The sequence below is a fragment of the Macaca fascicularis genome, chromosome 6 (genome assembly GCF_037993035.2).
Source record: "Macaca fascicularis isolate 582-1 chromosome 6, T2T-MFA8v1.1".
Classification (NCBI taxonomy): domain Eukaryota; kingdom Metazoa; phylum Chordata; class Mammalia; order Primates; family Cercopithecidae; genus Macaca; species Macaca fascicularis.
Window position 1 is genome coordinate 91,249,214 of NC_088380.1, and position 13,362 is coordinate 91,262,575.

The 13,362-nt window shown below is 41.4% G+C and overlaps 1 protein-coding gene across 1 annotated transcript in view; it reads left to right on the forward strand.

Annotated features, from left to right (window-relative positions):
• Positions 1 to 6,929: 6,929 nt before the first annotated feature.
• Positions 6,930 to 13,362, forward strand: part of RASA1 (RAS p21 protein activator 1) — a 121,389-nt gene continuing 114,956 nt past the window's right edge. Inside the window, exon 1 of the mRNA XM_065546478.2 lies at positions 6,930 to 8,014. Coding sequence (XP_065402550.1) covers positions 7,497 to 8,014 — 518 coding nt within the window. The 5' untranslated portion in view covers positions 6,930 to 7,496. The remainder of the gene's footprint in view (positions 8,015 to 13,362) is intronic.

Consider the following 13,362-nt stretch of genomic DNA (forward strand, 5'->3'; position numbering starts at 1 on the left):
AGGTATGCCTGTTCATTCTCTGCAGCAGCTTCTGAATCCTGAACAATAAATACTATTATTGTTCCCTATGACACTAGACATTTTGTTGTGGAACAGTTTTCTTGTCCTGCCTTACTCCCCCAGGAATCCTTATAATAAACCTTCGTCACTTAAGGTGAATTGACCACACCTTTGGAACTTAAAAGCCTTTCAGATCTGTCAGTTGAAGATAATAATACTGTCACACTTTCTGGAGTTGTGAAAGAGACAGTGTACAAAGAAGCACTTTAAAAAGTTTAAAATTTTCTACTAAGTCATGACCTTTGGACCATGCTTCTATTTTCTAGCTCAAAAAAAACATGTCAGATAAAAAGAAGAGACATGGAATATGTTTAGAAGCAAGCAATAATTAAATAGTCTTAGAAAACCACTTCTGGCAGGCCCTGATCTAGAGATAAAATGCATCACTGAGAAATTAGGAGCTCCTGCCTCAGTCACACCATTAACACTGAATTTTTTTTTTTTTTTTTTTTTTTTTAAGATATGGTCTTGCTCTGTCATCTAGACTAAATTTCCATGGCTCACTGCAACCTTGACCTTCCTGGCCTCAAGCTATTCTCTCACCTCAGTCTCTTGAGTAGCTGGGACTACAGGCAGAAGTCACTGTAACCTGGCTAATTTAAAAATATATTTGTAGGTTGAGTGTGGTGGCTCACACCTATAATCCCAGCACTTTGGGAGGCTGAGGCAGGTGGATCACCTGAGGTCAGGAGTTCAAGACCAGCCTGGCCAACATGGTGAAACCCCATCTCTAAAAAAATACAAAAATTAGCCGGACATGATGGATGGTGCCTGTAATCCCAGCTACTTGGGAGGCTGAGGTAGGAGAATTGCTTGAACCCAGGAGGCAAAGGCTGCAGTCAGCTGCAATCGTGCCACTACACTCCAGCCTGGGCAACAGAGCGCTACTCTGTCCCCCAAAAAATAATAATATTTGTAGAGACGGGGTCTCCCTATGTTGCCTAGGTTTGTCTCAAACTCCTGGGCTCGAGGGATTCTCCTGCCTCAGCCTCCCAAAGTGCTGAGATTATAGGCATGAGCCACCACACCCAAGCTGAATAAGCTTCTTAACCATGTGTGCTAAATAGCCTTAGCATACTAAGGCTTTACAGAGTAAGATAAATATAAAACGGCTGAAATACAATGACATTCCAAAGTATCTAGACAGTTTCCAACTTACAATGGTTCCACTTAATGATTTTTGTACGTTATGATGGTATGAAAGTGATGGGCATTCAGTATGCTCCTTGATTTACAATGGGGTTTTGTCAGGATGTAACTCCATCTAAGTCAAGGAGCATCTATACTTAACAGAAATAAGTTATTCAATCCAGGGGTTCTGAAATCCTGGTACAGTAGCTACTGTCAGTGTCAAGTCCACATCCCCTTGGAGTCACCTGTGCTGTGCATGCCAATGGTCTCTTACTGCATGCACTAGTGGCTCTCTACCTGAGGGCTTTCTCTAGTCATGAAGATGTTCCAATTGCACACAAGGCAGTCTGGAGGCATTGCAGAGGAGATGCTTCCAGGAGCAGCCCTCAACCAATGCCAAGTGAGAACCGATGGATAAAACACAGTTTCTTTGTCCCTTAGGTGTAACAGCTCTCAGGTGGATTCTGTGCTGTGTCCCAGAGTTTCACATCAATGGAGTGCGCTACTTATCCATAGCAGCAACCTGTTCATTTCAGCATTCCCTGTATTGGCCCCTCCCCTTTCTTGCTCTTGAACTTAAGTATTCTGGAATCAATTCCTAAATAAAAAATGTAACACTCAAGTACTAGTCTCAAAGTCTGCTTCTGGGGAAATACAAACTAACACACTTTGTCAAACTAAAGCTATATATATATATATATATATATATATATTTTTTTTTTTTTTTTTTTTTTGAGACAGGGTCTTGCTGTCACCCAGGCTGGTGTGCAGTGGCACAATCACAGCTCACTGCAGCCTCAACCTCTGGAACTCAAGTTATCTGCCCACCTAAGCCTCCCAATTAGCTGGGACTACAGGCATGTACCACCACGCCTGGCTAATTTTTTCTATTTCTCATAGACACAGGATCTCACTATGTTGCCCAGGCTGGTCTGGAACTCCTGGGCTCAAGTGATCCTCCTGCTTTGGCCTCCCAAAGTACTGGGATTATAGTCTTGAGCCACTATGCCTGGCCTTCAATGCCAATTTTTAATGCATCCATGGAAAAAGATAAAATAAGAACATAATATATGATGAATATTTCATGAAGCTAAATTTATGTAATTCTAAGGAATTTTCCTTTTTTTTCTAAAATTATTTCCATCTTTTCTCTTTTCTCTTTCTCCCTACCTTGAAATATCCTTTCCTTTTATGAAATAAAGCAGCAGGAAATGGCAGTTTTGTTGTAACAACAAAATACTTCTGTCTTCACAAAATTGGTAAACTCATAATTGGCAATTCGGTAGTCTCTCAATTTTTGTGGAACCTTTAGTAGTCCACAAAACTCAGATGTCTGAAAATCACTGATACATACCGTTGTATTTATATGTCATATTTCATTGCTTTTTAAAAACAATTAGATAATGAATAGGGAGTTGAAAAATAAGAGTTCTATTAAGATAACAAGTGAAGTTGAAAAGTCTTCAAAAGAGCATGTGGATTCAGAAATAATTATAGTTAGAAATAGAAAGCTGTTTTCAGTTGAGTAAAGTTACACTACTTACAATGCGTTTGCAGTAGTTAAAGCTCTCACCTTATTTATGATAATTATCTGACTTAAGGCTCCACTTAGCCCTTTCATTGTATAGTTACTTTAAAGAGCAGTGTGTATTGTCATACTAACTGAATTTGGAAGTGAAAGGGTTCCTGAAGACTCTCAGGTAGACCAAAGAATGTAATGTGAATTAGAGACTTTGCAGGATTCTTGAGGTGAAAAGAGCAAAGCTTAGTTGGATTTCATGACTGTGCTTCAGGTGGTATTTAAATTGTTGCTGGCATTATTAAAAAAAAAATTATCTGTGAAAAATGGGAGTGTAATAATGAAGGAAATATGGCAGAGTCCTACCCACCTGACTCTCCCACATTCTTTGCCTTGAAACCTTTCCATTTCCTTTTCTCCTTTACTTCTACCATGGGATACTATCATGTATAGGAGCCAGGCAAAGAAAGGAAAACACATAAATGTACCTAGTCAGAGTAAAATAATAGGTAAAGAAAAAGAGACTAGAAATCATGAAGGAGGAAAGATTCTGGCAAAAAATAATGAAGGATCTGCAATATAAAGACAAAATAGGAATAAAGTAAATAACAAAAAATAAATATATTTCCTATTATTTTATATTTCAAGAGAAGAGAGATTTAGATCTAACTGTTCTAATCTTCTTTACCCATATATTGGTTTGAATGTTTTGAGAGAGCTGTGGATAATTTACCTTGGAATTTATTTTACAGCCTCAGAGATCATCACACAGTTCTTCAATTTCTCTATGGTGTTTATAATTTTCATAAATATTATTTAGTTATTATACCACATACTGTAATCTCTGCAGAGTTATTTACCTTTTCATCAAAGTATTTCCTTTAACCTGTATCTCCTCAATGTTATTTCCTCAAAAGATCTAATAAAAAAATTTATGCTATGGAGAATTTTAAGATAAAGTCAGTAAATGCAGTGGGGACATTAGGGTTAGAAGTAAAGGCTTTCTTTCAAAATTGTTGGGTCAATGAAATATTTTGATACTATTTAGGTAAATTTGGAAGGCTATTCGTGTAGTTGAATATGTACTAGGGCATGGAACACAATTTGGCGTTCTTCAAACACAGCAGTAAGCTCTTTGTTACTTCTTGGTTAGTCCTCCCATCAGAAACTTTCATATATAGGCTCTAAGGTCCTCTAAAATTACAGTTATGTTACTGAGTTAGAATTACCTTTCCATGTACTCAAGATATCAAAACTATAAAATATTTTGGAATGTACTACATTCATATTTCAGTTGCCAATGAAACCAGAATGAGCCAACTTCATTTCTTAAATTTTCAGTTTTTTTCATACACAAGTTTTTGTCCAACACTTTTTATTTAGTCTTCATTAAATACTATGTTTCAAAATCTAGAGTAACTTTTCTAAAATCACAGTTAAAATAGCTTATTTTACTAAAAGTAAAATGTATTTTGAATTTTCTTTCTTTTGTGTACTATTCTATTTTTCAATACCTCCTGCCTGTTTAATATTATCTGTGAATTTAATTAAGATTGTTTACTTCCCTTTGTTAACTGGGCAGAAAGTTAAGGTGGGTGGAAAAGAAAGGCAACAGACAAAAATAAAGGCAGTAGAAACATCAAATTCTTTTGGAAAAAAATGAAAAGAAATTAAAGATAGGCAACTTATTTGAGATTCAGAAAGTATACAAGCAATAGTAAAGATTAGAGCCTAGATCTATTCAATAGTAGGAATATATTAAATATTTGAAAATACCTCATAAAATATGTGGCAATTTCTTTGGATGAAAAGAACAGGGCTAACTCTAAGGCTAAACATAAACTAGGTAAGATGTTGATATAAGGCTGATTTACAAATAGACATAGTACGTATTTCCTACTGGTTAAGAAATTGATTTCCAAAGATGGGAGCTGATCAAATTTGGTGTTTGTTAAAAGGATGAAGATCTGTTCAAAGTAGCATACTGAGGTTGCCTAGGACTGGGCTAGGCAGTAGAATAGACCACAGGTTGTATTTGCAGTCCAGTTTTGTAGGTACATACACCTAAAAGTCTAGAAAACATTTAATTGAGCATTTGATAGGTGTTACACTGCATTAAATTTTGACCTTTAAAAGTGCTAAAGAATTGTCAAAAAAGGAGGAGGTAATTCTGCAGTAAGAGTAGTGAGCCTCATCTGGACTCCCAGGCAACATACGGAGGGTGTGTGAACATTTAGAGATCAGTGAAAACCAAGAGCTGGTGATAACCTGCCCGTCCAATGTCCTGCATTCAAGGGCTGACAGTGGTGATTGGGACAGGTATGTTGGAGGATTGGGATGCTAACACACTGGAGGTTTTCAAGCACCAGCTATATTAAGATTTGTTGGGAATGTTGCACTTGGTGTTCATATAGCAGACAGTAGGTAGAGTAGGTATTTTGATAGTCTTGTCTAACTGAGGGTCTAAGTTTAAAAGAAAACTGTTCTCAGGGAGGCCACTATTAGTAGTACTTCGTTATTAAGTATTATGGAACTACTTCATACTCATTTCTAGAACAGCACAGAGCTTAGCAACTCAAAACTCACCTATTTTACCTCCCACCTAATGAATGACATCTATTATATCTTTCAGAACCTTTTTTAGGTATTGCATACCTCCTTCTTGATTAGTATACTATACATTAATATAGTGGTTCTCAAACTTAAGTGGGCAAACAATCACTTGGATGGCTTGTTAAAATGGATTGCTGCACAGTTTCTGATTCAGAAGGTCTGAGGTGGCATTACTGAATTCCTAGGATATTGCTGGCCTTAATTCACTCGAGAACTCTAGCTCCTGTGACTGGTTCATCTTCCTTCTCCCAAGTAGCACATTGCCTAAGACATAAGCATAATGGAGGTCCCAGGACTACTCCTAATCAAGTTGGATCGTTGTCATCGACTAGGTAAATAGGCCTACGCAAATTTACAAAGAAAATGCATTGCCTGTATCTTGCCACCTCTTTTAGTGGTCTTTTCTCTTGTTCCTTTGTTTCTATCACAACCACTTGCCATCCGGAGTGTTGGCTTGATCATCCTTAGCAGAGAAAATACTGATCTCAAAGATCAATATCCAATGGTATTCAACGTGGGATTACTACTGGGAGAATTTAAAATAACAATACCGTTAATTTCAAACCATGAGAAGCTCCCTGTACATGAATGCATGTAATAGTTTGTATACATTTTAGTGTAGAAGACAAAATAACACTCTTCTCCTTAATTGTATTAAAAATGAGTTTTCAGTTTATTGCTACTTTAGAAACGATATATAATTGTAACTGGCATTCTGGGACATTCTTGACATTTGACTTGTTGAAGGTGCTTGCATTGCGGATCACACCCTGCAGTCTTTTGCACACAGAGGACAAAAGTGCATTGATTAGTGTTTTCTGTGGCACCCCCTCCTCTTCATCAGTATCCAACAGACTTATAATAGCATAGGTAAGTATATGAGACAGTTGATAAAGAAAAACCTATGCAAATACTAGTAGAAATCTTACTTCATAACCACTATTTCTACCAAAATTCCCCACCCTTCTCATATGGTGCCCTTTATTTCGTTTCGGAGTTTCAGAATCTATTTTATCTGTGTGTGTGTGAGATAGTCATGGTGATTTATAGCATGCAACGAAAAAGACAACATTTAGTACTGCCCCGATCTTCAAAGCTACCTGACTCCTGCATGGTCTCTGCGCTGCTGGCTAAGGCTGTTTCTTCCACCGGTCAGGAAGTACGGAACTAGTTTCTAGGCATTTTCCTTTCCCTTTCCCCCTTCTTCCTCTCCGCCGCCTCCCGGTCCCCCTCTCGTCTCTCCGGCTTTCACAGCGCCGAGCACCCGCGTGCTCAGGTACCCTTCCCTCTTCTCCCGCCCATCAAACAAAGCCCCGGGAGACAGGCGCGCGCCGCCGGCCACGCCAACAGGAGATGCGGCCGCGCCGCCGCACGCTAGGAACCGGAGTAGGACAGCAAGCGCGACCACGCACCGCGCGTCCCCGCCGCTTCCTTCCCTCTGGACTCTTCCTTTTCCTCCAGGCCCGGCCCCCCGCCCCCCGCCCCCCGCCCCCCGCTCCCCGCTCCGGGAACGCGCCTGCGCACAAGCTGCCCTCTCCCTCCTCCGCCCTTCCTTCCCTCCGTCCCTCCTCCCCTGCCCCGCCTTCCTTTCTCTCTCTACGGTTTCAGTCACTGAGAGCTCCAGGTAGTGAGCAGTTCAGTCGATTTCCTTGTTACCCCGCCCCCCTTTCTCTTGTCCCCACCCCTCTCATCTGCCTGGTGGAGGATGAAGCGGCTGCAGTGGCCCCAGCCTCAGCAGCGGCACCGGCGGTGGCTGCGGTGTGGGTGGCCGGAACTGGGGTGGTGAAGAAGCGGTGGTGGCTGCTGAAGGAGCGATAGCCACCTAAGCCTCTTTCCCTGTGCTTCCTTTCCTCTTTAGTGCAGCCAGGAAGTTTTCGCTTCTGTACATGTGTTTGTGTGCGTGAGTGTGGGTGTGTGCCGTGAGGTTTGGGTGGCGTTTGTGCAGGCGTTGGGTTTTTTGCCCACTTCGCTTCCCGTAACCCAAGCAGCTCCGGAGCCTGGGCTGTGGCCCTAGGAGGGGGCGCGGCGGCGGGCTCTCTCCTTTTGTTGTTGTTTCCTCCGCCTGGGGAGCTGAAGGGGAGACGCGTCTGGGTGGGGCGGCTCGGAGCCCGGGCCTGGTGGCCCCCGGGGCTCCCGGGCGGGCAGGGTAGGGCAGAGTAGAGCGGGCTTCAACATGATGGCGGCCGAGGCCGGCAGTGAGGAGGGCGGCCCGGTAACAGCCGGAGCTGGAGGAGGCGGCGCGGCAGCGGGCTCCAGTGCCTATCCCGCAGTGTGTCGGGTGAAGATACCCGCGGCCCTGCCTGTGGCAGCCGCCCCCTATCCTGGGCTGGTGGAGACTGGAGTGGCTGGAACTCTGGGTGGCGGAGCCGCTTTGGGGTCAGGGTTCCTAGGAGCCGGGTCTATGACAGGGGCATTGGGGGGAGCCGGACTGACAGGGGGAGGTACTGCTGCTGGCGTGGCCGGTGCTGCTGTCGCTGGACCTAGTGGAGACATGGCTCTCACCAAGCTGCCCACTTCGTTGCCTGCTGAGACTCTCGGGCCAGGCGGCGGTTTTCCCCCTCTGCCCCCTCCCCCTTACCTGCCCCCTTTGGGGGCGGGCCTGGGGACAGTGGACGAAGGTGACTCTCTGGATGGACCAGAATACGAGGAGGAAGAGGTGGCCATACCATTGACCGCTCCTCCAACTAACCAGTAAGTTAAGACTGCTGTTCAGGAATTTGGGCAGCTGGCTCCAGAAAAGAAGTGGAAATGGGGTAAACCATACTTTGTCTTTTTCATCTGTGATTTGTTTAGGAAAAGTTTTTGAAGTTTCAGGTTTCTTGCGTAGGAATTTAATTTGATCACTTATCTTCCTTACAGGCATACTACCTGGCGTCTTCCTACATTTATTGCTCTTCTGGGAAGGTGTAAAGTTTTTAAGATGGAAAGTATGAGAAAATGTGTATCTGATGAGAACCGGATATGGTTCTGTCCCTTCCAAGTTGAAGTGGTGTCCCAGGATTTAGTCAAACTGCGGCTACCAAGGCAGTCATAGTGTATATTAACCTGTTTGTGTTACTTGATAAAGCTAGATGATTAGTGAGAAATTTTGAATACAAATATTTAAACGAGTATTGTATTAGTAATTTGAAAAATGTATTGGTTAGAATGTATTTATTTCAGTGCACATCCCAGCTTCTGATTAGAGAAAGCATAGTGATGTTTAGAAGAGTCTGTGGGTCACTTAATGAGAACTTGGGTCAGAGAGAAAGGAAAGGAATACTGTGAATTATAGGTGTGATTAAGCGCCTTTGTTTCAACAATGTATCTTCTTCCCTAGGCTTCCCACTTAGCTTTTATAGTCGAGACATTGGAAGTACAACAGTGAGACAAAACAAAATTAACAGAGCTTCCCTTAAACATTTTTTGTTGGTGGCCAGTATAGTATTCTATTTGAAAATTAAGTAGAATATACAGGACAATGACTTTTTTTTTAATGTAAGTTAATACCTCCTCACTTGTCTTAATTGAACTTAGGTGTTTATTCATAAAGGTGGACCTTGATGAAAATGTTGCGATGGGAAGTGGTATTAGGCAAAACTTGTTATAGGTTTCTCGTATAACTCTTAATTGACCCTTAGAATTTTAACAACCTTGGTGAATATCAGGAAAGAAAGATTTGGTTCATATGTTGACAGTCATTCTGGACAATTCAGAGGTTTTTTTTTTTTTCCTCTCTCCATTGCCCCCAAGAGATGGAGTCTAGCTCTGTTGCCCAGGCTGCAGTGTAGTGGCATGGTCTTGGCTCACTGCAACCTCTGCCTCCCGGGTTCAAGAGATTCTCCTGCCTCAGCCTCGCTAGTAGCTGGGATTACAGGTGCATGCCACCATGCCTGGCTAATTTTTGTATTTTTCATAGAGACGAAGTTTCGCCATATGGCCAAACTGGTATCTTAACTCCTGACCTCAGGTGGTCGGCTTGGCCTCAGCCTCCCGAACTGCCGGGATTACAGGTGTGAGCCACTGTGCCCGGCCTTTTTTTTTTTGGATAAGCTTCTTTGGAGCATTTAGAAAGGACTGAAACTAGGAAAAGATTCTGTTACCCTCATCTATTTTTGACTTAAGGCTACATCTTTTGATACTTAAAGTGGAAAAGTAAAGTTAGTCATATTTATGCCAGCCATGTTATAGGGATGTAGTGTTCCACCTTTTATATTCCTCAATAAAGGGTTCAAGTCTTGCGTCAGAGTTTTGTTCAAATTTTACACGACAATTTATTTCATGTCATTGTAATGCAGAGTCCCTGGGAGTGTTCAGGGAGTGTTAAAAATTCCAATTTTGCCGGTCGCGGTGGCTCACGCCTGTAATCCCAGCACTTCGGGAGGCCTAGGCAGGTGGATCACCCGAAGTCGGGAGTTTGAGACCAGCCTGACCAAGATGGAGAAACCTTCTCTCTACTAAAAATACAAAATTAGTCTGGTGTGGTGGCAGGTGCCTGTAATCCCAGCTTCTCAGGAGACTGAGGCAGGAGAATCGCTTGAACCCTGGAGGCGGAGGTTGCAGTGAGCCGAGACCACGCCATTGCACTCCAGCCTGGGCAATAAGAGTGTAACTCTGTCTCAAACAAACAAAACACACACACACACAGTATTACACCACTGCTTTTGAAAGAAAAAGTTCAATTTTTATTAAATGCTAACAGCATGCTTGGTACAGTGGTTATGAAAAACAGAATGCAACTTTTCATACTGAAAGAATCTAGTCTTATGCTAGTTTATAACTAAATTAGGTATATTTAGGATATTGTAGTTGAAAACTTTTTTTAATAGACTTCTTTTTTTTTTTTTTTTGAGATGGAGTTTTGCTCTTTCGGCCAGGCTGGAGTGAAGTGGCCTGATCTCGACTCACTGCAGCCTCCGCCCCACCCCTCCCCGCCTTCAGGTTCAAGTGATTCTCCAGCCTCTGCCTCCTGAGTACCTAGGATTACAGGTGCCCGCCACCAGACCTGGCTAAGTTTTACATTTTTAGTGGAGACGGCGTTTTGCCATGTTGGCCAGGCTGGTGTCAAACTCTGACCTCAGGTGATCCGCCTGCCTTCCGAAGTGCTGGGATTACAGGTGTGACCCACCACGCCTGGCCCAATAGACTGTTTTTTAGAGTAGTTTTAGGTTCACAGCAAAATTGAGGGGAAAATACAGGGTGTTCCCATTAAATTTTTAATAATAAACACGATTGGGCTGGGTGTGGTGACTCACGCCTGTAATCCCAGCAGTTTGGGAGGCCAAGGCGAGTGGATCACCTGAGGTCAGAGTTCAAGACCAGCCTGGCCAACATGGTGAAATCCCATCTCTGCTAAAAATACAAAAATTAGCCGGGCATGGTGGTGGGCGCCTGTAATCCCAGCTACTCGGGAGACTGAGGCAGAATTGCTTGAACCAGGGAGGTGGCGGTTGCAGTGAGCCGAGATCCACCATTGCATTCTAGCCTGGGCAACAAGAGTGAAACTCTGTCTAAAAAAAAAAAATAAACAAAAAAACACGATGATTGAGTAGTTATGAAAAATTGTGAGAAATTCATTGTGTGAGATTTTCATCATTATTACATGTATTTGGAAATAAAAATTGTATGACCGTGTATGTGAAACTTGTTCATGTTCTAAAAAATACCATTCATTTCTAGTATGTTTTTAAAATTTGCCACTGAGAAGTACAAATTTCCTTCTTATTTCATCTTAGATATCAACCCAGAGTCACTGGAGGCAATACAGTGTAGTGGTTAAGCGTGCAGATTCTGAAGTTAGACAAGATTTGGGTTGGAATCCTGACTCTGCCACTTACTAGTTGGGTATTCTTGGAAAGGTCAGTTTCCCCATCCGTGAAATGGGGATAGGAATGGTACCTTCCTCATAGTATTTTTTTTTTTTTTTTTAAGATTTAATGAATACCTAGATGTATTCAGCACAGTACTTGGACGTAGGTAACTAAGGTAAATACATAGTCCTCTGTGCCCATAACCGTAAAATTTTACTGTCGCTAAATTGTCTGCTGATTCTTTTGGTTAGAGGGTCTCCCTTATTACATGACTATTTTAGAGAATGTTTTGAACTCCAAATCAAGCCTACCATGATTAATTATGTTAAGAATTTTATTTTAACTTTATAAGGGCTTCTAGTAGTAGGTTAAGCAATTTTAGAGGTGAAATTCAAGTGTTCTCTATAAATTCCTATTCCTGAATGTAGACGTTCATATTTTTAAGTGGAAGGAAAAGCCTTAAAGACATTTTCAAGTAATATTTATCTTTTGTAAAAGTATTGAAGAAATATTGGACTAAATACTGACTGTGAGTAACTGGTCACCTTAGTTATGGATAGCATGATATTAAGGAGGTTTAGGTCACAGGATTGAGTCCACGAGTGGCTTGTTACTCGAGTGTTCCATGGTCAGGGTGTTAGTTCAGCTTTGTTCCCAGGTAGTTTTGTGCTGTTGATCACAAAAGAGTCAAATGACAGTATGTAGATAGAACAGTGCAAATAACACTATTAATTAGTATTTTGTACCTTGTTTGTCTGTGTACGTGACGAATTATTAGTCTCATTTTTATTACTGAGCATTTTCATTAGTTTGGTTGAGGCTGGAAATGTTTATGTAATTTGTACTATTTATTTGAATATTTTGTCTTTTGAAAGTTTTGAGAAATTTTAAAAATAAAAAAATTCTTACTATTTTTCTACTATAAAACTTTCTATATCTAAAACTGTTAATAAATTTCTTTTTCAAGAGAGAGAAAAGGTTTAAATTAAAGCAGTTTGTCACTAGTACTCCATAATTTTTTGGAGTTTCTTTTCATGGTTCTCATTTTTTGCTTCTGTGGGATGAGGGGCGGTGGTGGTAAAGGAATATTGTTTGTGTAGTGCACCATCAATTATATGTAGAGATATTTAACTGTGAGTCTGCAATAGCAAGTGGCCATTGGTGAGAATTCAACCCACAGATGTATACTGCTTGCTTTTAGGGTATTTGGAATATTTGATAATTGTCACCATTTAAGGATAGAGGTTTTTTTTTTTTTTTTTTTTTGAGATGGAGTCTTGCTCTGTTGCCCAGGCTGGTGTGCAGTGGCATGATCTTGGCTCACTGCAACCTCTGCCTCCCGGATTCAGGGGATTCTCCTGCCTCAGTCTCACGAGTAGCTGCGGTTACAGGTACACACCACCATGCCCAGCTAATTTTTGTATTTTTAGTAGAGACGGGGTTTCACTCTTTTGGCCAGGCTGGTCTCGAACTCCTAACCTCAGGTGATCCGCCTGCGTTGGCCTCCCAAAGTCCTGGGATTACAGGCACGAGTCACCTCGTGGCCAATAGGAAGATTTCATATTTAAGAAGTCTCAACTTCTAGCATCTCTAGAAAACCCACAGGACTTGGCTGTACCTGGTGGCCATCCCTGCTTGAGACTAGATTGCCAGAGCTGAGTAGCAGTTGACCCTTTTAGGTGGGTACTGAGGTCTCCATTTGCAGTCTCCACCAGGTCTGCTTTGCCTTTGCTATTGCAGTATTTGCCTGGCATCTGGCCTGGATCTTACCCTGAACCTAATATTCAAACTTCTCAAGCCTGAAACTTTAAGGAAAAGAAAATAAGGAATGTAAATAGTACCTTTCTTTTTTTAAAAAATCATTTTACTGTCTCTACAAAAATAAAATCATTCTTATTAAGTCAAGTAATTGGTGAAGGTTAATGTTAGAACATGTAGCATTCGTTAATTTTGTCACTGATTGCATTATACATATGGATGTGTCATTGTTTCTTAATAAAAATGGGGGTGAGACTTGCTAAGATTAGTTATGGACAGTTATTGATGACCAGAACTCATATTTTTTACTGTATTTGTATAAGTAGTAGAGAAATATAGTAGGTGCTTCAAGTGTTACAAGAGTAAAATGCCGCTTTTCTCAATGGGAGAAAAGGTAGTATTAGATCTGGTAGGAAATTAAGTAAACCAATTACTGTGATTCAGGCTAGGTTAAGATAAATATGAGTGAAGTATGGGCAAAGGTCACGAGAG